This window comes from Suncus etruscus, chromosome 3 (assembly GCF_024139225.1).
Source record: "Suncus etruscus isolate mSunEtr1 chromosome 3, mSunEtr1.pri.cur, whole genome shotgun sequence".
NCBI classification, from domain to species: Eukaryota; Metazoa; Chordata; class Mammalia; order Eulipotyphla; family Soricidae; genus Suncus; species Suncus etruscus.
In genome coordinates, this window is record NC_064850.1 from 35,575,099 (window position 1) to 35,598,705 (window position 23,607).

Genomic DNA, 23,607 nt, shown 5'->3' on the forward strand with positions numbered 1-23,607 from the left:
TCCTTTGGTTTTTGGGCCACACCCGTTGACTCTCAGAGATTACTGATGGCTTGTGCTCAGAAATCGCTCCTGGTTTGGGGGACAATATAGGACACTGGATATGAACCCTGGTCTGTCTTGGGTCAGCCGTGTTCAAAGCAAGCACAAGTGTTATTGCCCTAGCTCTCACTTTATATTTTCTTGTAATGAATCTCCTGTCTTGAATTATTTCCTACAGAAAGACATATATAGAAGTGCAGTCAAGGGCTCTAGTGACAGGGCATTCTAGGCGACCATATGGGTTATTTGGAATACAACCTCAGTTTTTTCTGGGTCGGCCAAGTGGAAGGCACATGACCACTATGCTCTATCTCTGACCCCAAGCAGGAGCAATTTCTAAGCACAGTCCCAGGAGTAACCCCTAAATATGCCATATATGTGTGGGCCCCCCCAAACGAGTTTAGCCAGACACCTGACCCTTTACCCAATACTCCAGAAACAAATATAATATGAAAAACTCTTTGCAACTTTATGAAATGGGAAGAGAGAGATTGACAGAGAGAGACTGAGACAGTGTAGTAAAATGTCCCAGAGGAAGATGAGGGAGAGATAGAGGGTAAGAGAGAAATTGAGGACATGGATGGTGGTAAATGTGTACTGGTGAAGGAGGGTATATATTCTTTTTTGTTTTGTTTTGATTTGTTCTTGAGTCACACCTGGCAGCACTCAGGGGTTACTACTGGCTCTACACTCAGAAATCAATCCTGACAGGCTCAGGGGACTGTATGGAATGCCGGGATTCGAACCACCGTCCTTCTGCATGCAATGCAAATGTCTTACCTCCATGCTATCTCTCTGGCCCCGATGGTATATATTCTATGACTGAAAATAAATCACAAGAAATGTTTGTAACCTCGGTGCTTGAATAAAGTAATTATGATAAAAGAAAAGTCTCTCAGGATTGGAGTGATTGGATCCTGAGCACCACTAGGAATACTACTATATGCAGAGCCAGGAGTAATCCCACAAATATGGCCAGGAATTGCCCTTCGAAATACACCTTCACACAGTGGTAGGGCATTTGCCTTTCATGCTGCTGATTGGGGTTCAGTCCCGGACATCACATAAGGTCCCCGAGTCTGCCAGGGGTTACTTCTGAGCACAGAGCCAGGAGTAACCCCTGAGCACCAGCAGGTTAGGCCCCCAAACAAAACAAAACAAAACAAACAAAACCCAACGAAATAAAACTCCACCCAAATACACCTTCAAAATATGGTCCTTGAATTGAAGAATACAAAGGGTAGGACGTCATGTGTCTCCAGTTCCCAGCCCTGCTCCCTCCGGACCTGGTCGGCTTAGTGTGCCACTGGCCTGGGTTTGAACCCTCAGGTCAGCAGATGAGGTTGAGAGTTCTGGGATTCCTCTTCTGGTTTCCTCTGCATGGCATGGAAGTGCTTGTTTCCAAAGAACAAAACAAAATTGTAGGAAGCCATTCAACCTGTTGTTTTGGCTGTGAAACCTACTAAGATGTCCTCCCCCCCCCAACAAATGCTAATGGTTAATAGATATGTTTATTTTGGGAATCACAGCTATTGGTTAGGGTCTTCTCCTAGTTTGTGTTCAGTGATCATTCCTGATGAGGTGGGGGGGGGGGCATATGTGGTACCTGGAATTGAATCGGGTCGGCAGCATGCAAGACAAGAGCCCTTTCTGTGGTTCTATCTCCCTCTGTTCCCTAGTGATAATAGCTGGTTTGTTTGTTTTTTCTTTGTTTTTGGGTCACACACATCAGTGCTCAGGGGTTACTCCTGGCTCGCACTCAGATATTACTCTTGGCAGGCTGAATAGATATTTTCTGATTGACATTTTTTTTAATTTTATTTTTGTTTTCCAGTCACATCTTTTGATGCTCAGGGGTTATTCCTGGCTATATGCTCAGAAATTGCTCCTGGCTTGGGGAACCATATGAGACACCAGAGGATCGAATTGCACTCTGTCTTAGGTTAGCATTCAAGGCAAATACCCTACAGCTTTTACAACAGCTCCTCCCTCTGTTTATATTTGTTTTTGGTGGGAACACCTAATGTTGCTTAGGGGTTACATCTGGCTCTACACTCAGAAATCACTTCTGGCAGGCTTGGGGGACCATATTGGATGCTGGGAATCAAACGCTGGTTCGTCCTGGGTCAGCTGGGTGCAAGGTAAATGCCCAGCCACTGTGCTATGACTCTGGCCCTGAATAACATTATGTATTTATTTATTTATTTATTTATTTATTTATTTATTTTTGGTTCTTGGGTAACACCTGGCAGTGCACAGGGTTTCCTCCAGGTCTATGCTCAGAAATCTGCCCTGTCAGGCACAGTGAACCACATGGGATGCCTGGATTCGACCCACCATCCTTCTGCATGAAAGGCATGCCATCTCTCTGGCTCCGGTTTAACATTATTTTAATTTAATTAATTTAATTTAATTCAATTATTTTAATCCACAATGGGATCCCATCCCATGTGCTCTTGACCATGGCCGTGTTTCACCCCTCACCAGGTCACCCATCACAACGATGTCCTTCGGTGCATCACCCAAGAAAGACACAGACAGATGGGGTTTCCACTCAATGTCATTTTTTTTAATGATTTTTGGGTGCTTTATTCACTTTTCAACCATTTCCTTCATCCACCAGCACTTTAGATTGAAGGAGCTCATCCCTCTCCTTCCCTCCCCAAGGATCCCTCACATACACTAGAGCAATGAGACAGGAGTGCAATGAGACAGGAGTGCAGGGGTAGTCTGAACCTCAGACAAACAAAACAGTAGCCCTGAAGCTGGGCAGAGACAGGGAAGCTCAGTAGCTAGTCCCTCAGGTCAGCAGTAGCCCCAGTCAACTCCAGAGAAGGCTTCAAGGGGAAGTTTTTACAGGGCATTCCCGAGAGCTGCACCTCATCCCAGTCAAGGTCCGGAGAAGGCACGTCCTGCGCCTTCTTGCCCCCAAAGAGCCAGTAGCCGGTGCCTGCGCCTGCCACCACTGCCAGGCCCAGGTAGGCGTTGTAGGTCATGGCCGTGAGCATCAGCAGGTAGCTCAGGAGCACTTGGAGCACGTGCAGGGCCGTCTGCACCAGGAGGTCGCACCTCAGCAGTGGCTGGCAGGCACCCTGGGGCTTCTCTGGGGGGCAGGTTCCTGTGGGTCCAGGGACAGGCGTGCACTGCTGGGTCTTGTGCAGAAGCTCCTCGCGGGCTCTCTTGAGGCCTTCGTAGCCCACCGCGAGCAGAAACACGGCCAGGAAAGCCCCGGCCATGGCTGCAGCTGAGTTGATCACCAGCCCAGCAAACAGCAGCTCCACGTTCTGGTAGCCGAAGTAGAAGGTCATGGGCATCGTCATGGACGTGTGTGTGCTGCCGTCGTGGGATTGGGTTCCCGAGGTGTGCGAGGGATGGTGATGAGGTGGCAGAGTGGTGCTGTGGTCCATGGCGCTCTTCCCGGCATCCTGGTGCAAATGGGTCATTTTCTCTGGCCAAAGATGCATCATAGAAGGTTTAGAAAGGAAGCCGGAGTCCTGCACTGGAGTCTGTTCTCAGTCTCCAGACACAACAGCTATGAATTCTTCGACTCTGTCCTCTTATATAGTCTGGGAAGAGACCCTCCTAGATCCCAAGGATCTCAAGCTGAGCCCCTCCTTTGAGACCTACCCAGAGACCCACCCTACTAGATCATTTTCAGAGATTAACATGGATTTTGTGTGTGTGTGTAAGGGGGCCGAAAGGGGGAGCACAACTGAGGATACTCAGAGTTTTCTCCAGCTGAACTCAGGGGTCATTCCTAGCAGATTCAGGGAACCATATGGGGTACTGTGGATTGAACCAAAGTCAGTCGTGTACAAGGCAACCACATGACTTACTATACTTCCACTTAGGTCCCAGATTGAAAAATATATATTTTAAGGTGTTGGGTTTTTTTTTTTTTTGGTTACTCCTGACTTCTAGGGTATACTCCTGGTTCTGCACTCAAGAATTACTGGTGGCTGGATGAAGGACCATTTTGGGTGCCAGAGATAGAACCCACATTATCCTCATGCAAGGCAAATTTTGTACTATATATTCCATCATACATACATACATATATATATATTCATATTCCAGTTCCAAGGCTCTGAATTTCTTTTGAATGCTTTATTTTGTTTCATTTAAGTGCCACACCCTGTGGTGCTCAGGGCATCATATAGGACAATGGAAATCGAATCAGGGTTGTCCTCGTATAAGGCAAGTATCCTACTTGTTGTACTATCTCTCCAGCCCTAGCCCCAAATTTTAAAACCTTAATGGATATGTGGGATCAGAATGATAGTACAGCAGAAAGGGCACTTGCCTGGCATGGGCTGACCCAGCACCCTCTATGATCCCAAGATTCCTGCCAGGGTTGGTTCCTGAGCTCATATCTGGGAGTATGCCTTGACACTGTTGGGTATTGACTCTCTAAACAAAGTTTATGTATACAAAGTGAGAAGAAGAAAGTCAGTGCTCTTGTCAGCTACACTGGTGTGCACTGTCTGGAGACGAGCTCCTTGACCATTCTGGGAGCAACAGTGCTAGTTTTCTCTGAGACATGGCTCAAGGTCCATAAGTAGCCAGTGAGTAGGTAGCCCCAGAGAAGATAAACGCAAAGGGAGGAGAGTTCCAGACGGCACTCCCATTCCTTATTGCCAGGATTCTGCTCAGTGGAACACACTATCCCGGAGTGGAAGATGCAACATTCACGGTCTCATCTGAGCACTGTAAGCATGCACTGGGGGACCAGACTTTCAGGGGACACTGAAATGTCTATGCAAGTACACAGACTCACTTCACCATGACATTTGATGACCCTGAGTAAATGGCATCACAGCGTGCAGACTGAGATGTGCGATTATCTCACCAGGGTAGAGAGACAAGAAATGGTAGAGTAAGAGGAACTCAAAAGTTAGGTACTGGCGTTTGGCCTCCTGTTTCCCTTTGGGTCACCCACTTGTGCCTCAAGCTTTCAGAGTATTTTCTTTTTTTGGGAGGGATTAGGAGGGTCTCACTAGGCAGTGCTCAGGGGTTATTCCTGGCTCTATGCTCAGAAATTGCTCCTGGCAGGCTCAGCAGACCATATGGGATGACCGGATTTGAACCACCGTCCTTCTGCATGCAAGCCCTACCTCCATGCACTCTCTACGCCCCTCAGAGTGTTTTCTTGCATGTAATAATCATCACTGGTTTATGGTGTGATGTTATAGTTGTTAGGGTATTTGCTTTGCATGCTGCCAACCCAGTTTTGATTCTGAGCATCTCACATGGTCCCCTGCACATTTCAGGAGTGATCCCTAAGCACCTAGTCAGGAGAAACCCCTGAGCATTGCTGGATTTGGATCTGTAATCTCCCCCAAAATATAATCACTACTTATTTGCTTTATGCTTCCTGCTTTTTTTTTTGAGGTGGGAGAGCACACCTGAGTATGCTCAGGAGTTACTCTTGGCTTAACACGCAGGGATTACTTGTGGCTTTGCTCAGCAGTGCACATGAGATGCCAGAGATGAGACCTGTATTGGGCACATGCAAGGCAAAAACCTTACCTGTTTTACTGTTGCTGCTTCCATTTTATACTTTTTGATTTTTTTTTTTTTGCCATACCTGGTAGTGCTCAGGGGTTACTCCTGGCTCTTAGCTCAGAAATCACTTTGAAAGGCTCTTAGACTATATGGGAATCTAAGAATCAAACCAGGTCTGTCCTATGTTGGCCATGTGCAGACAAATGCCTTACCACCGTGCTATCTCTCCAGATCCCCACTTTATATTTTCTTTCTTTTTTTTCCCTTGGTTTTTGGGCCACACTCTGTGATGCTCAGGGGTTACTCTTGGCTCTGTGCTCAGAAATCGCTCCTGGTTTGGGGGACCATATGGGATGCTAGGGATCAAGATGAGGTTTGTCCTGGGTCAGCTGTGTTCAAAGCAAGCACTCTACCACTGTGTTATTGCTCTGGTACCCCACTTTATATTTTCTTGTAATGAGTCTCCTATCTTGAATTATTTCCTACAGGAAGACATAAATAGAATTGCAGTCAGGGGCCCCAGTGACAGGGCAGGCTTGGGGGATCATACTGATTATTGAGAATAAAACCTTGGTTTGTCCTGGGTGGGCCACGTGGAAAGCACATGACCACTATGCTCTCTCTCTGACCCTACCAGGAGCAATTTCTGAGTGCAGAGCCAGGAGTAACCCCTAAACATGCCATGAGTGTGGCCCACAATAAAAAAAAATGTTTAGCCAGACCCCTGACCCTTTATCCTATATTCCAGAAACAAACATAATGTGAAAAACTCTTGGCAAATAACTTATTCATAATATGGGGAGAGAGAGAGTGATAGATAGAGACAGAGACAGTGTAGTAAAATGCCCCAGAGGCAGATGAGGGAGAGATGGTGGGTAGGAGGGAAACTGAGGACATGGAAGGCGTACTGGTGAAGGATGGTGTATATTCTTTCTGTTTTGTTTTGTTTTTGGTCATACCCAGCAATGCTCAGGGGTTAGTCCTGGCTCTACACTCAGAAATCGCTCTGGGCAGGCTAGGGGACTGTATGGAATGCTGAGATTTGAACCACCGTCCTTCATGCAAGGCAAACGTCTTACCTCCATGCTATCTCTCCGGCCCCAGATGGTGTATGTTTTGTGGCTGAAAATGAATCATAAATAATTTTTGTAACCACGGTACTTGAATAAATTTATTATGGTAAAAAATGTCTCTCAGGACTGGAGTGATTGGACCCTGAGCACCTCTAATAATATTCATGAATGCAGAGCCAGGAGTATTCCCACAAGTATTGCCAGGAATTGCCCTTCCAAATACACCTTCACACAGTGGTAGGGCATTTGCCGTGCATGCTGCTGACCTGGGTTCAATTCTGGACATCCCATATGGTGCCCGAGATTGCCAGGAGTTACTTTTGAGCCCAGAGCTAGGAGTAACCCCTGAGTACCAGCAGGTTTGGTCCAAAAACAAAACAAAATAAAATAAAAACACAACTAAATAAAACCCCACCCAAATACCCCTTCAAAATATGGCTCTTAAGTTGAAGAATACAAAGGGTAGGACGGGGCCCGGAGAGATAGCACAGCGGCGTTTGCCTTGCAAGCAGCCGATCCAGGACCAAAGGTGGTTGGTTCGAATCCCGGTGTCACATATGGTCCCCCGTGCCTGCCAGGAGCTATTTCTGAGCAGACAGCCAGGAGTAACCCCTGAGCAATGCCGGGTGTGACCCAAAAACCAAAAAAAAAAAAAACCAAAAAAAAAACAAAAAAACAAAGGGTAGGACGACATGTGCCTCCTGTTTCCAGCCCTGCTCCCTCTGGACCTGGTGTGGGTTTCAACCCTCAGGTCAACAGTTGAGGTTGAGAGTTCTGGGATTTCTCTCTGGTTTCCTCTGTGTGGCATGAGGTGTTGTTCCCCAAAGAACAAAACAGAAGTGTAGGAAGCCATTCAACCTGTTGTTTTGGATGTTGTAACCAACTGAGATTATCCCCCTCCCCACAATGCTAATGGTTAATAGATATGTTTATTTTGGAAATCATAGCCATTGGTTAGTGTCTTCTCCAAGCTCGTGTTCAGTGATCATTCCTGATGAGGTTCGGAGGAGCATATGTGGTACCTGGAATTGAATTCGGTTGGCAACATGCAAGATAAGATATTACTCCAGCCCTGATTAACATTATTTTAATCCGGGCCCGGAGAGATAGCACAGTGGCGTTTCCCTTGCAAGCAGCCGATCCAGGACCAAAGGTGGTTGGTTCGAAACCCGGTGTCCCATATGGTACCCCTTGCCTGCCAGGAACTATTTCTGAGCAGACAGCCAGGAGTGACCACTGAGCACCGCCGGGTGTGGCCCAAAAACAAACAAACAAACAAACAAAAACAAAAAACAACAAAAAAAAAACACATTATTTTAATCCACAATGGAATCCCAACCCATGCACACTTGACCTTAGTCCTGTTTCACCCCCCAACCATGTCACCCATCACTACAGATGCCCTTTGGTGCATCACTTAATAAAGACACAGATGCCGTTTCCACTCAATGTCATTTTATTATGATTTTTGTATGTTGTGTTCACTTGGCAACAATTTTCATCATCCTCCAGCACTTTAGGCTGAAGGAGCTCATCCCTCTCGTTCCCTCCCAAGGATCCCACACATACACTGGAGCAATGAGACAGGAACACAATGACCAGGGGAGTTGGGATAGTCTGAACCTCTGACAGACAGAACAGTAGCCCTGAAGCTGAGCCGAAACAGGGAAGTTCAACAGCAAGTCTCTTGGTTCAGTAGCAGTCACAGGCAGGAAGAGTCACAGTCTTCTTCCCACAGAAAGTCTGAGACCACCCTTCTTTGAAGGGCCATTGACCTGAGCTTGAACACTCAGATGCTAGCCCAGCTGCCATAGAAGTGAGTTTCCGGCCAAAGATATTCAGCATCCGGGTAGGGACGGAGGGAAGGCCAAGCAGGTGCTTGATTTTCCAGAGGCCAAGCACTGATGTCAGAGAAGGCCGACTTCGAGAGCTCTATATTCTCTGGAAGTGACACAGAGAACTCAGGAAAGTGGGGCTCCAGAGAAGGCTCCCAGGGGAAATTTTTAAAGGGAAACTCATGGATCTTCACCTTACTCGAGTCAAGGTCCGGAGAAGCCACGTCTTGCACCTTCTTCCCTCCAAAGAGCCAGTAGCCGGTGCCCGCGCCCGCCACCACCGCCAGGCCCAGGTAGGCGTTGTAGGTCATGGCCGTGAGCATCAGCAGGTAGCTCAGGAGCACCTGGAGCACGTGTAGGGCCGTCTGCACCAGGAGGTCGCACCTCAGCAGTCGCTGGCAGGCACTCTGGGGCTTCTCTGGGGGGCAGTTTCCTGTGGGTCCAGGGACAGGCGTGCACTGCTGGGTCTTGTTCAGAAGCTCCTCGCGGGCTCTCTTGAGTCCCTCAAAGCCCACGGAGAGCAGAAACACGGCCAGGAAAGCCCCGGCCATGGCTCCAGCCGAGTCGATCACCAGCCCAGCAAACAGCAGCTCCACGTTCTTGTAGCCAAAGTAGAAGGTCATGGGCATCGTCATGGACGTGTGTGCACTGCCGCTGTGGGAGTGGTGCCCCGAGGTGTGCGGGGGATGGTGATGAGGTGGCGGGGTGCTGCTGTGGTCCATGGCACTCATTCCTGCATCGTGGTGCAAATGGGGCATTTTCTCTGGCCAAAGATGTGTCGTAGAAGGAAGCTGGAGTCCTGCACTGGAGTCTTCTCAACTCCCAGAGACACCAGATCCAAGTCCCCAGAATAGCCCCTCTTATATACTGTGGAAGGAGACCCACCCTAATTTTACCCCCTTGAACTCCTGACTTCCGTCTGGCCCTTCCCTACCCCCCTGAACCCTCCCTGATTCCACCTAGATTCCCTAGAGACCATCCTTTTGAGCCAATCACCCAAAGACAATGACTTTCTTTGTTTTGGTGTGTGTTTTCTCATTGCATGGGGAATGGATCCAGGACTTACTGGAATAAGGTATGTGCTCTACCATGCAACTCCACCCAGAGCACTGTGGAGTGAGTAACAAAAATCTCCAAGCTTTAGTGACCCTGAGAAGCAAGCCATCTGTTGGCCTATCTGGTCTGACCATCAGTCTGGGTGACCTAAAAATCTGAGAAGCCCTGGCCATATCCACACTCAGGATGTTAATACCTCAGGAGGAAAGTACTAATTCAAGCAGTTATTTGCGATTAGGATCACAGCTGCATTGTTCACAGTAGTCAAGGCTTAGAATTTGGCCTACTGTTGAAACTTTAGGATATTCTGAACTAAAGATAAATGACAAAGTGATAAAATTGCAAAATCAAAGAAAAACAAATAAGGAAGGAAGGAAGGCTGGAAAGAATGCAAAATGAAAGTAAGGAAAGAGGGAAGGAGGGAAGGAAGGAAGAAAGGCAGGAAGAAGGGAGAAAAAAGAAAGTCAGGAAAGAAGGAAGGAAGGAGGGAAAAAGGAGAAAAAAGGAGGCAGGAAAGAAAGAAGGAAGAAAGTTAGAAAGTAGGAAGGAAGAAAAAGATAGGGTGCTATTTCAGATGGGGGAGTAGAAAGGCACTCTTATTCTTTGATGTTGAAATATCAACTAGTCCAGCCTTTTTGGAAAACAAGAATTTTTTTGTTTATTTTTGGGTCACACCTGGCAGCGCTCTCAAAGATTACTCTTGGCTCTGAACTCAGAAATCACTCTGGCAGGCTTGGGGGACCATACCAGATGCTGGGATTTGAATCACTGAACCACCATCTATCCTGGATGGTCTGTGTGCAAGACAGACACCCTACTACTGTACTATCTCTTTGGCCCCTAATAAGAATTTTTGTTTTGGTTTTTGGGTCACACCGGCAGCGCCTGGGGGTTACTCCTGGCTCTATGCTCAGTAATTGCCCCTGGCAGGCACAGGGGACCATATGGGATGCCAGGATTTGAACCACCGTCCTTTTGCATGAAAGGCAAACACCTTACCTCCATGCTATCTCTCTGGCCCCAAGAATTTTTTTTGAAGACCTAGAAATTGAGCTTCCATTCATCTGATTAATATTGCTCCTAGGAATATACCCTAGTGGCTCAAAACTCAATACAGAAAAGGCCTATCCATTCCTCTGCTCTTTTTTGTTTGTTTGTTTTGTTTTTTTTGGGGCCACACCCAGTGACATTCAGAGGTTACTCCTGGCTATCCGCTTAGAAATCACTCCCGGTGTGGGGGACCATCTGGGACACCAGGGGATCAAACTGCGATTCGTCCTAGGTTAGCATGTGCAAGGCAAATGCCCTGCCACTTGTACCACATCTGTGGCCCCATTTCTCTCTGCTCTTTGAAGCACTATTTACAATAGTGAATCTGGAAACAACCACTAATGTCTGAGAACAGTCAAGTTGATAATGAAACTATGGAACATCTACTCAATGTAATACTGTGCAGCTGTTTGGAATATGAAGTCATGAACTTTGCTTATAATACGTGGATGGATTTGGAGAATTTTATGCTTATTAAAGTGAGTCAGGGGAGAGGAATATCCATAGAATGATTGCACTCATTTCATTCCATAATATGAGAAGAATACCCAAAGACAAGAGAAAGATGGATGGAAGTGCAATTATGACAGAGAAGAAACCAGTATGATGGAAGTGAGAGTTGGAAATGATCACTCTGGACAAGAATAGGGAATGAAAGTAGGTAAAGTGATATGCATGATACCCTTTCAGTAAATGCATTGCCAACCACAGTGCCTAAAAGTGAAAGAGGAAAAGACATTGGATGGCATGGGAAGAGGAAAGGGAGAAGAAAAGTTGTCTGCTATGGGGACAGGAAGGTGGGGTTGGGTTTTACAGTAGCATAACAGTGAAAAATAGTGGCAGGAAATGAGCTCTGGTGAAGGAATGGTGTTGGACATTGTATAACCACACCCAACTATCAACAGGTTTTTAGCTGCATCTTACAATGATTTAATAAAAACCTATATTTGGGCTGGAGAGATCACAGCAGTAGGGCATTTGCTTTGCATGTGGCTGACCTGGGACAACCCGGATTCGATCCCCAGCATCGCATATGGTCCCCCGATTCTGCCAGGAGTAATTTCTTAGTGTTGAGCCAGGAGTAACCCCTAGGTGCTACTAGGTGTGGCCCAAATACCAACCAACCAAACAAACAAACAAAAACAACCCCCAAACAAAAAAACCCTCATATTTTTGGGAAAGAGCACTAGCTGTGAGTATACCTGTGCCTGTACCTCCCATCTGAGATGTAGACTTTCTTACTTTCATGCTGGGTTGTGACCTGGGCTCTTTCTACCTTTAGAGAAGCCTGCTCCCACTCTCTTGAGAGCCTCACTCTCTTAGTTTATGACCTTTCCCTGACCTTCAATAAAGCCTGTTTTATTTATTTACTTATTATTATTAGTTTTTGCATATCTGGTGGCACTCAGGGGTTACTCAGGGCTTTGCTCTCAGAAATTGCTTCTGGCAGGCTTGGGGGACTATATAGGATGCTGGGGCTAGAACCCAGGTCCATCCTAGGTTGACCATGTGCAAGGCAAACACCCTACTGTTGTACTATCGCTCTGTCCCCTAAAGTCTGTTTTTGTTTGTTTGTCTGTTTTTTGGGCCACACCTGGTGATGCTCAGGGGTTACTTCAGGCTTCGTGCTCAGAAATTACTTCTGGCAGGCTTGGGAGACCATATGGGATACTGAGGATAGAATCCAGGTCCTTCCTGGGTTGGCTGCGTGCAAGGCAAAAGCCCTGCCACTGTGCTATCCCTTTGGCCCCTAAAGTCTGTTTTTACATTCAAAAAGGACCAGATAGCTTTTAAAAATAATTCTTTAATTAAAGGGCTTTGATTTTCTTCTTTTTTTTCTTTTTGTTTTTGGGTCACACCTGGCAGCACTCAGGGGTCACTCCTGAGTCCATGCTCAGAAATCGCTCCTGGCAGGCACGGGGACCATATGGGATGCCGGGATTCAAACCTTCTGCATGAAAGGCAAACGTCTTACCTCCATGCTATCTCTCAGGCTCCTGGGCTTTGATTTTCTATGTTACTGATAGATGAGTCTCAGGTAGACAATATTCCAGCACCAGTCCACCACCAATATCAACTTCCTTCCACCAATGTTCTCAAGCTCCTGTGTTCATCTGCCCTTTCCACTGCAACCTTGATAGGCACATTCCAAAATTCTGTGGTTGGGGGCCAGAGAGATAGCACAGTGGTAAAGTGTTTTGCCTTAGATGCAGAAGGACAGTAGTTCGAATCCTGGCATCCCATATGGTCCCCCAAGCCTGCCAGGAGCGATTTCTGAGTGTAGAACCAGGAGTAACCCCTGAATGCTGCTGGGTGTGACCCCAAAACAAAACAAAAAAAAAAACAAAAAAATATCAAAATTCTGTGCTTGTAGTCAAGATATGTTTTTGGTGTTGAGTCTGTGCTTTGGATACACAGCTCACCATTGTACACACGGTCCCAAATACTTATTTCCCTCTTACTTCTTTTCTACTTACTTCTTACTTCTTAGCCTACTTACTTCTTAGCCCCCTAAATTCTCCCCTTTTTGTCCTTCACCTGCTTCTACTCTGGGGTCAAAGGTGAACCACCCTTCACTACATTCCATTTCCTTGCCCAATTATTCATATACCACAGATAAATGATAGCCTGTATTTGTTCTTCTGACTTACCTCCAGTTCCAACCAGGTTGCAATAAATTACACATTAATTGTTTCTTGCAGCTGTATAATATTCCTCTGTGTATTCAAATCACATCTTCATGAAATGTTCAATTGTAGTTGCATACCGAGATTGATTCTGTATCTTAGCTAATGTACTGAAGAACACAAGATATTTTTTTCATTTTTACTATAACATGGTAATTTACGAAGTTCTTCATAACACAGCTATTTAAGGCATTAAGAACTCAAACACCGGGGCCGGAGAGATGGCATGGAGGTAAGGTGTTTGCCTTTCATGCAGGAGGTCATCAGTTCGAATCCCGGTGTCCCATATGGTCCCCCGTGCCTGCCAGGAGCAATTTCTGAGCGTGAAGCCAGGAATAACCCCTGAGCACTGCCGGGTGTGACCCAAAAACCACAAAAAAAAAAAAAAAAAAAAAAAAAAAAAGAACTCAAACACCGGGGCCGGGAAGATGGCGCTAAAGGTAAGGTGTCTGCCTTGCAAGCACTAGCGTAGGACAGACCTCCATTCGATCCCTTGGCGTCCCATATGGTCCCCCGAAGCCAGGGGCGATAGCCAGGAGTAATCCCTGAGCATCAAATGGGTGTGGCCCAAAAACAAAAAAAAACAAACAAACAAGAACTCAAACACCAATCCTACCACGTGTGTGGTCTTTTCTTCACAGTGTCCCCATCTCCCCCACAAGCCGACTTCACCAGAGTCTGCTTCCATGTAGGTAAAAGCAAACTTCTGAGTATTCCTGGACTCCAACCCTTTTCTTTCTCTTATTCCCTCTCAAATTATCAAACTCTGGTTATATTCAGTTGATTTGTTTGTTTTGTTTGGGGGCCACTCCCAGCTGTTGTCAGAGGTCTCTTTTGGCAGGCTTGGGGGAATCATAGGCGGTCCTTGGATGAGACTTGTATTAGCTGCATTTCATGGCAAGTGCCTTACCCCTCTACTATCTCTAAGACCCTAGAACTGTTCAGTAGGGACCACTTGGGTTACCAAAGTCAAGGAGAGAGTCCATGTTTAAATAGGAAAATCAGATTGATTTTCCCCCCTTGATTGACATGATCCTAATTGAGGAAGTAACAGTATTCTTGAAAATATCCAGTCACTTCATTTTATTTATTCATTTTTGATTTCTAGGCATATCCGGCGGTGCTCAGGAGTTACTCCCGAGTCTGAGCTTAGAAATCGCTCCTGGGGGGCTGGAGAGATAACACATCGATGGGGCATTTACCTTGCAAGTGGCCGACCCAGGAGCAATGGTGGTTCTAATCCTGGCATCCCATATGGTCCCCTGTGCCTGCCAGGAGCTATCCATGCATAGAGCCAGGACTAACACCTGAGCACTGCGGATGTAGTCCAACCCCCCAGTACAAACAAACAAACAAACACCCCCCAATCACTCTTGAAAGGCTCAGGGATGCGGGAATAGAACCTGGGTCCGTCCCAGGTCGTCTGTGTGCCAGGAAAACACCCTACCACTGCTGTCACTCTGGCCCAGATCAAGTCACTTTAGAAAGCACCCCTAGACATTACCCACCCAGTACTTGGCTCACCCACCATTCCCCTCCAGAATCACCCCAATAAAGACACTATGGACTTCACATTCAAAGAGCCCCAAACTCAGGCTTTTTAATTTATTTTTAATTTAATAATTTGGAGAGGGAACATTCAGCAGTGTTCAGGGAATACTCCTAACTTTGTGCTCAGGAATTATTCCTGGCGGTGCTCCAAGGATCCTATGGGATGTTGAGAATCGAACACACTGGGGCCGGGCGGTGGCGCTGGAGGTAAGGTGCCTGCCTTACCTGCGCTAGCCTAGGAGACGGACCGCGGTTCGATCCCCCGGCGTCCCATATGGTCCCCCAAGCCAGGAGCGACTTCTGAGCGCATAGCCAGGAGTAACCCCTGAGCGTTACCAGGTGTGGCCCAAAAAAAAAAAAAAAAAAAAAAAAAAAAGAAAAAGAGAATCGAACACAGGAACCAAGGTTGGCTGTGTACAAGTCGAAATGAGTCCCCGCATTAGACACACACGGAACATGGCACTGAAGCTGGGCAGACACTGGAAGCCTCAGGTTTCCTCTCAGTGAAACTCTCAGCTCAGGACAGTCACGAGGAACAGTTGCCTCTTCTGTTCATCCCAACTCGTCCCACTGCTGAGACCAGAGGCACAGAGAGGATGTTCAGGGCTGAGGACCCTGAGGGGCACGTTGGTCTAGCAGGCGACAGTTTCCAAGGCCCATCTCATGGAGCTGCACCTCGTCCCGTTCCGGACAATACACACCCTGTGCCTTCTTGCCCCCAAAGAGCCAGTAGCCAGTACCTGCGCCTGCCACCACCGCCAGGCCCAGGTAGGCGTTGTAGGTCATGGCCGTGAGCATCAGCAGGTAGCTCAGGAGCACTTGGAGCACGTGCAGGGCCGTCTGCACCAGGAGGTCGCACCTCAGCAGTCGCTGGCAGGCACTCTGGGGCTTCTCTGGGGGGCAGGTTGCTGTTGATCCAGGGACAGGCGTGCACTGCTGGGTCTTGTGCAGAAGCTCCTCGCGGGCTCTCTTGAGGCCTTCGTAGCCCACCGCGAGCAGAAACACGGCCAGGAAAGCCCCGGCCATGGCTGCAGCCGAGTTGATCACCAGCCCAGCAAACAGCAGCTCCACGTTCTGGTAGCCGAAGTAGAAGGTCATGGGCATCGTCATGGACGTGTGTGCGCTGCTGTCATGGGAGTGGGGTCCCGAGGTCTGCGGGGGATGGTGATGAGGTGGCGGGTTGCTGCTGTGGTCCATGGCGCTCATCCTTGTATCCTGGTGCAAATGGGCCATTTTCTCTGAAAAATGACGCGCTGTAGAAGGTTGTGGAAGCAAGAGTCCTGCACTGGAGTCTTGGAGTCTCTAAAATCACCAGAGTCCTCTGAGCCTCTTCTCCTATATACTCTGGAGGAGACCCACCCTGGTTCTCCCTGGTCATTCCTCACCTCCTCCTTATTGACCCTCCCTAATCACTCCCCTTAATCCCCTAATTGACAGAACAACTCTTCAGACAGGTTCTGTGCTTTGGGGCTGAAGTGATAGTACAGTGTGGGTACAGGGTGTTTGCCTTGCATGTAGCAGATTTGCGTTCAATCCCCAGCACCCCATATTGTCCCCTATGCTTGCCAGAATAATTTTTTTTGCCAGAATAATTTTTGAGAGAAGAGCCAGGAGTAACCCAGCGTGCTGCTGGGTGTGCCCACAAACCAAAACTAACACCAAATAATCAGAAAAACAACCAAGCAAAAGAATCAGTGGCTAGATATGAAGAAAAAAAAAAAAACAGACACACAATTTCCACCCAACAAATGTGTCATCAATCTTTTTCTAGGCAAAGCAGTTGCCCAGGGGTTTCTGCTCAGAATTATTCTTGATGGTTCTCAAGGTGCCGTATGGGATGCTCAGAATTGAACTTGGGTTGAATGTGTGCAAGGCAAACACCTTACCTGCTGTACTTTCTCCCTAACCTAACATTTTGTTCTGAGATTTAAACAAGTTCATGTAAAGCAATGGTCATGTCCAAAAAATGTTGTGAAAGTGTACTGCAAAACATCGTATTGACTTTAGAAAATGTACTTAGTGGGCAGTACAGTTAATCCCAGTTCCATTTTAGGCATCCCTGAGCACCATCTAGGAGTAAGCCCTGAATTGAGAGCTAGAAATAAGAGGTGGTTTGAATCCCAGCATCCCATATGGTCCCCCGAGCCTACCAGGAGCAATTTCTGAGTGTAGAGCCAGGCAGGAGTAACCCCTGAGCGCTGCTGGGTGTGATTCAAAAACCAAAAAAAAAAAAAAAAAGAAATAAGTCCTGAGTATCAGCCAGCTGGAAACCATAAATAAACAGACAGACAAACAAACAAACAAACAAAAAACCCAAAGCAGCAAAACATACTTAATAGAAGCGTTAAAAGTAGTAGAACCCATATCCAGTTGTGAAGACTCATGTTCTACATCTGAATCTGCTAAACCACAGTAGAACACTTTGAGTGTAGACTTGGTCTTCTCTGTATGTGGCTACAGAACTGGTCCTCTGTGTGAGATACCCAGCCTGTAGCTCTGGTGGTCTCTCTACCAGGCACTGGATAGTTTCTCACTCCTTGGCAAAGAATACTGCATTGCAGGAGAGCTCTGAACAGTCAGAAACTCAGATGCAGTGAGTGCTACCCTAATAGCCTTGACCACTTAAATCCCACCTGGGTATCCCAAATACACCCTGAAAACAGCACTTAGGACTTAAGTTTAAATCAATGTAAAGGATTTTGTAAATCAGAAAGAAGCCCAGATAGGGTTCCATCAGTTGCATTACTAGCAAGTAAATAAAATCATCATAGAGTGTCTTCACTAAATGACACTCCCATAAAATACCTGACAAGCTCTTTTATTTATTTATTTATTTTTATTTTTATTTTTATTTTATTTTTGGGCCACACCCGGTAATGCTCAGGGGTTACTCCTGGCTATGTGCTCAGAAGTTGCTCCTGGCTTGGGGGACCATATGGGACACCGGGGGATCGAACCTCGATCCGTCCAAGGCTAGCACAGGCAAGGCAGGCACCTTACCTTTAGCGCCACCGCCCGGCCCTATTTATTTATTTTTTGTAAACATTATTTTATTTTATTTTATTTTTGGGCAACACCTGGCAGCGCTCAGGGTTTACTGATATTTGAACCACCGTCGGTCTTGGATCAGCTGTGTGCAAGGCTATTGCCCTATCGCTGTGCTATCTTTCTGGCCTAGACAAGCTCATTCTATGACACAACTACTTTGAGAATGAACCCAGGTACTATCAGAAATTGCCCCACCTCATATAATAGGCTCAATTTATTTGGACTTAAATAAAAAAATATGGGGCCGGAGAGATAGCATGGAGGTAAGGTGTTTGCCTTTCATGCAGGAGGTCATCAGTTCAAATCCCGGCGTCCCATATGGCCCCCTGTGTCTGCCAGGAGCAATTTCTGAGCGTGAAGCCAGGAATAACCCCTGAGCACTGCCGGGTGTGACAAAAAAAAAAAAAGAAATAAAAAAATATGTTAGATAGTAGCCTCTCCCTCACTTTAGTACAATATAATATCACCATCAAGTAGGGCCTATAGTAAGAATGTAAGAATTCTGCCAGAATGGTTAATGATAAATATAGAAACCCTAGTGATGTAACTTTTTCTCTTCTGGGGAACTGAGCACTTTCACCAGAACAACTAGCTTCTGCCTCATTCTGCCAAGTAGCTCAAATCAGCATATGCCACTTTTCAAGATCAGAATGACTGTGATGAAAACCTGTGATGGCAAATCAGTGAGTTGTGGCTCTTTCTCACATCACCTCAGAAATTTCTCAAAGACCTAAACTGTCAGGCCAGATGATAGCACAGAAGTAGAGCGTTTGCCTTTCACATGGCCGACCTGGGACGAACTCAAGTTCAATCTTCAGCATCCCATATGGTCTCTTGATCCTACCAGCAGGGATCTCTGAGTGTAGAGCCAGGAGAAACTTCTGAGTGCCTCTGGGTGTAGCCTGAAAACAAACAAACAAACAAAGGAACTAAACAGTCCCAGGCTGGAGCGTTAACACAGTGGTTAGGGCACTTGCCTTGTAAACAGCTGACCTGGATTCAATCTCCAACATCCCATATGGTACCTTGAGCACCACCAGAAGTAATTCCTGAGTGCAGAGCCAGGAGTAACCCCTGAGCATCACCAGTGTGGCTCCCATACAATACCAAACGAACAAAACCCATAAGTAATAAGTCTCTGATGCAGAGACAGCATCTCAAAGGAGAGATGATCCCAAGTTAGAGATTCCTTATTTGGTTCCTTATTTGAACTGATTTGGCTTACCATTCCCTTTTCAGAACAAATATTACTCAGCAGTAATATTACTTGAGTTATGACTGCCCCTAGCATTGTCCCAATGTGTTTTTTTTTTTTTTTTTTTTTTTTGGTTTTTGGGTCACACCCGGCAGTGCTCAGGGGTTATTCCTGGCTCCAGGCTCAGAAATTGCTCCTGGCAGGCACGGGGGACCATATGGGATGCCGGGATTCAAACCGATGACCTCCTGCATGAAAGGCAACCGCTTTACCTCCATGCTATCTCTCCGGCCCCTGTCCCAATGTGTTTTAGGGGGAAAGCTGAATCATAGGCAGAGGTTCAAAGAGGAGAGACAGAGAGAACAAACACAGGCCAACATTTTCCCAGGGTAATGTTCTAAACTTTGGCCAGGCAGTTCCTTGATTTATTCTTCATCATCATTCCTCTGTGATTTTGTGATTTTCATTTCTAGAAACTGAACTGCAGAATTGTTTACAATGGTAAGAGGTAAAGGAGAGACTCATTAAATATTTGCAGCATGTTTTTATTTTTTAAGTTTTTGGACAAATCAGCTGGTGCTCAAGGGTTACACTCCTGGCAGGCTCGGGGGACCATATGGAATGACAGGGATCAAATCCGGGTCGTCTGTGTGCAAGGCAAATGCCCTACTGGCATATTGCTCCAGTCCAACAGCAATTTTATTTTTGAAAAATTAAATAAAAGAAATATAGTTGAGTTTGGGTTTGATCTTCAGTACTCTTTTTTTTGGGGTGTGGAAGTGTTCACACCTAGTGGCACTTTGGGGTTACTCCTGGCTCTGTGCTCAGAATTCGCTCCTGCAAAGCTCGGGGGACCATGTGGGATGTTGGGAATCAAATCAGTTTGTCTGGGGTTGGCCACAAGGCAAACGCCCTACTGCTGTGCTATCACTCCGGCCTCCCTCAGTACTTCTTATGTTCCCAGAGCCCTTTGAGGAGTGATCCCTGGGTCCAGAGTCAAGAGTAAGTCCTGAGCATAGCTGGATTAATCTCAAACATTCCCAAATTAAAAAGTTAGGACTTATATTTTATTTTTTATTATTTCTTGGTTTTGGCGCCACATGCCGTGACGCTCAGGGATTACTCCTGGCTATATGCTTAGAAATCTATCCTGGTTTAGTGGACTATATGAAGCGCCAGGGGATTGAATCACAGGTTAGCGCATGCAAGGAAAATTCCCTATCGCTGTTGCCACCCATCCGGCTTCCACTTTTTTTTTTTTTTTTTTTAAGGACTCTTGCCTAGTATATGGTAGTGGCCACAATGCTGGTCTGAATCCTGGCACTGCATATGGTCTCCTGAGCACCACCAGGATCCTGTGCCCCTGAATATGGAGCCAGATGTTTTCCTGCACACTACCAGGTGTGGCCCAAAAATCAGAGAAATAATTTTTTTGTGAGGCCGGAGAGATAGCATGGAGGTAAGGCATTTGCCTCGCATGCATAAGGACCAGTAGTTCGGGCCCGGAGAGATAGCACAGCGGCGTTTGCCTTGCAAGCAACCGATCCAGGACCAAAGGTGGTTGGTTCGAATCCCAGTGTCCCATATGGTCCCCCGTGCCTGCCAGGAGCTATTTCTGAGCAGACAGCCAGGAGTAACCTCTGAGCACCGCCGGGTGTGGCCCAAAAACAAAAACAAAAAAGAATTAATGCCAGGAGCCATTTCTGAGCTTAGAGCCAGGAGTAAACCCCAAGTGCCGCTGGGTGTGACCCAAAAAAACCCAAAAAAACAAACAAACAAAAAAGAATTTTTTTGTTTGTTTTTTTTTTGGGTCACACCCGGCGGTGCCCAGGGGTTACTTCAGGGCCACACCCAGTGGTGCCCAGGGGTTCAGGCTCTCTGGGATTAGAAACAATGTTGGTCTTGGGTCAGCTGTTTGCAAGGCAAACCCCCTACTGCTGTGCTATCTCTCCGGCCCCCAGAGAAAGGATTTGAGGGTGATGTGGCTGAGACATTTGTCACCCTATTGATCACCAGGGTTAATTTGGCTGATCTGGCTGGCTTGGAGATGTCCACTTTCATACTCTATGTGCGTCCCTCCCAGAGCTGCATGCTCATGTCCTGCTCCAAATAGAAAAATAAAAATAAATGAAATCAATAAAAAGCCAGGGCCATAGTTTACACACCATTTTGAGAACATAGAGTAGTGGTTGTTTTATTTATTTATTTATTTATTTTTAAATTTATTTTTATTTGTTTTTTTTTTTTGTTTGTTTGTGTGGGGCCACATCTGGCAATGCATAGAGCTTAGTTCTGGTTTTGCATGCGGAATTATTCAAGCTAGTCACATGTAAAGCAAGCACCCTGCTCACTGTACTATCTCTCTGGTTCAATGTTTGCTTTATTTATTTATTTATTTATTTATTTATTTATTTTTTTCAATGTTTGTTTTAGACCACTAAATTATGCTGGGGTCGCCTGGAGCAATAAATATAGCAGGTAAATTACTTGCCTTGCTACATAGTGGATTGGGTTTTATTCCTGGAACCCATATGGTCCTAGGTCTCTGTCAGGAATGATCTTCGAGTGCCAGGCCAGGATTAACCCCTGAATACCACCTGGTTATGGCTTCCAAACAATCACAAAACAAAACAAAAAAATTAAAAACAAACTTCACTAAATTGTGGAGTTGGTTATGCATAGAGGTAAATGAAAAACCAGTAAAGAGAAGCTCAGTAAATCTGCTCTTTGCAGGGAGATAAATTGGCAGCCCCATCCTGCTGTATCAGGTTTGGCCAAGTACTTGCTCTGTTGGCTCACAGAACAGGAGCAGGCATGCTGGGCACCCCAAGGGGCTTTCTGTTGTCAGTCAGTCAGGCTGGTCTCTTGTGCCTGTCCTAAACTGAAAGAAAAGCTCCTTGCATGGCTCCTGCTTCTGTAGCAAATATTCTGGAATGACATATGCGAGACAGATCTGCAGGCAGCAGCCTCGCTGGTGAAGTTGACTCACAATCTTTTTTTTTTTTTTTTTTTTTTTTTTTTTTTTGTGGTTTTTGGGTCACACCCGGCAGTGCTCAGGAGTTATTCCTGGCTCCAGGCTCAGAAATTGCTCCTGGCAGGCACGGGGGACCACATGGGACGCTGGGATTCGAACCGATGACCTCCTGCATGAACGGCAAATACCTTACCTCCATGCTATCTCTCCAGCCCCTGACTCACAATCTTACTGTCATGGCAGGGAGGAGAGCTGAGGCCATCCTTGATGCCTCCTCAAAGCTGAGATGCTCTCAGGGCTAGTGGTTTCTATCAAGCTGGCACTGTCACAGTGATAGCAAGTGGGTCAGCAAGAATCTGGTGTAGGCACTTGACTGGGACAGAAGTGTTAGTCAGGCAGCATAAATTCTGGGGGGAGATTCCTGTTTGCTTTTTCTGCCTCCTCTGAACTAAAATTCAACCTGGCTTAACTTCAAACACACAATGTGTAAGAATGGAGGTAGTGGGGCCAGAGAGATAGCACAGCAGTAGAGCGTTTGCCTTGCAAGCTGCCGACCCAGGACCCACAGTGGTTCAAATCCCATCATTCCATATGGTCCCTCATGCCTGCCAGGAACGATTTCTGAGTGCAGAGCCAAGAGTAACCCCTGAGTGCTGCTGGGTGTGGCCCCACCAAAAACAAACAAACAAACAACAACAACAACAGATTGGGAGGTAGGACATGAGCCAAGGCAGGAGATGATAAAAATATAACGGCAAGGAGCAAAGGAGCGTACCTGATGCTTGCTCGCTTACACCAACCAAGGATTATTCAAGTCCTTTCTTCAGTGAAATCTCTTTTGGTTTTGTTTTATTTTGTTGTTTTAGGTCACACCCAGAGGTGCTCACTCCTGGTGGCACTTGGGAAACAGTGGTAAAAGGAATTGAACTGCAGTCAGTCATGTACCTGGCAAGTGCCTTATTGCTATTACAATCTCTCTGGACCCTCTGGGGTTCCTCCTGGCTCTGTGCTCAGAAATCACTCCTGACAGGCTTGGGGGACCATATTGGATGTTAGGAATTGAACCCAGGTGCTATCTTTCCGGCCCTCCAGGGAAACTTTTGCCCCCTTTCCAGTTATTCAGCAACTATTTGTTGAGTACTAAATTTCTGCCATATATATATATATATATATATTTTTTTTTTTTAAAATATGGAACGCTTCACGAATTTGCGTGTCATCCTTGCGCAGGGGCCATGCTAATCTTCTCTGTATCGTTCCAATTTTAGTATATGTGCTGCCGAAGCGAGCACTGCCATATGTATTAACAGTTGTTACTCACTGAGCATGCTATGTAGTTTAAATAACTTGGTAAATGTTGGGGCTGGAGTGACTGCAAAGCTGTAGGGCGTTTGCCTTGCACGCAGCCAACCTGGAACAAACCAAGGTTCGATTCCCAACATCCCATATTCTGTGTTTGCCTGGGGTGATTTTTTTTTCCTTTGGTTTTTGGGTTATACCCGGCAGTGCTCAGGGGTTACTCCTGGCTCTGCACTCAGAAATCGCTCCTGGCAGGTTCAGGGGGCCAAATGGGATGCCAGGATTTGAACCACCG

The 23,607-nt window shown here is 46.4% G+C and overlaps 2 protein-coding genes and 1 non-coding gene across 3 annotated transcripts; all 3 read right to left on the reverse strand.

Annotated features, from left to right (window-relative positions):
• Nucleotides 1-2,831: 2,831 nt before the first annotated feature.
• Nucleotides 2,832-3,446, reverse strand: LOC126004261 (high affinity copper uptake protein 1-like). The gene has a single exon (XM_049770722.1). The coding sequence runs from the start codon at nt 3,444-3,446 to the stop codon at nt 2,832-2,834; it is 615 nt and encodes a 204-aa protein (XP_049626679.1).
• Nucleotides 3,447-8,406: 4,960 nt separating this feature from the next.
• LOC126004263 (high affinity copper uptake protein 1-like) lies at nt 8,407-9,210 on the reverse strand. The gene has a single exon (XM_049770723.1). It carries the CDS (start codon nt 9,208-9,210, stop codon nt 8,407-8,409), a length of 804 nt encoding a protein of 267 aa, XP_049626680.1.
• A 13,988-nt stretch (nt 9,211-23,198) lies between these two features.
• LOC126005535 (U6 spliceosomal RNA) lies at nt 23,199-23,305 on the reverse strand. The gene has a single exon (XR_007494586.1). It is a non-coding gene; the product is annotated as a U6 spliceosomal RNA (small nuclear RNA).
• Nucleotides 23,306-23,607: the final 302 nt, after the last annotated feature.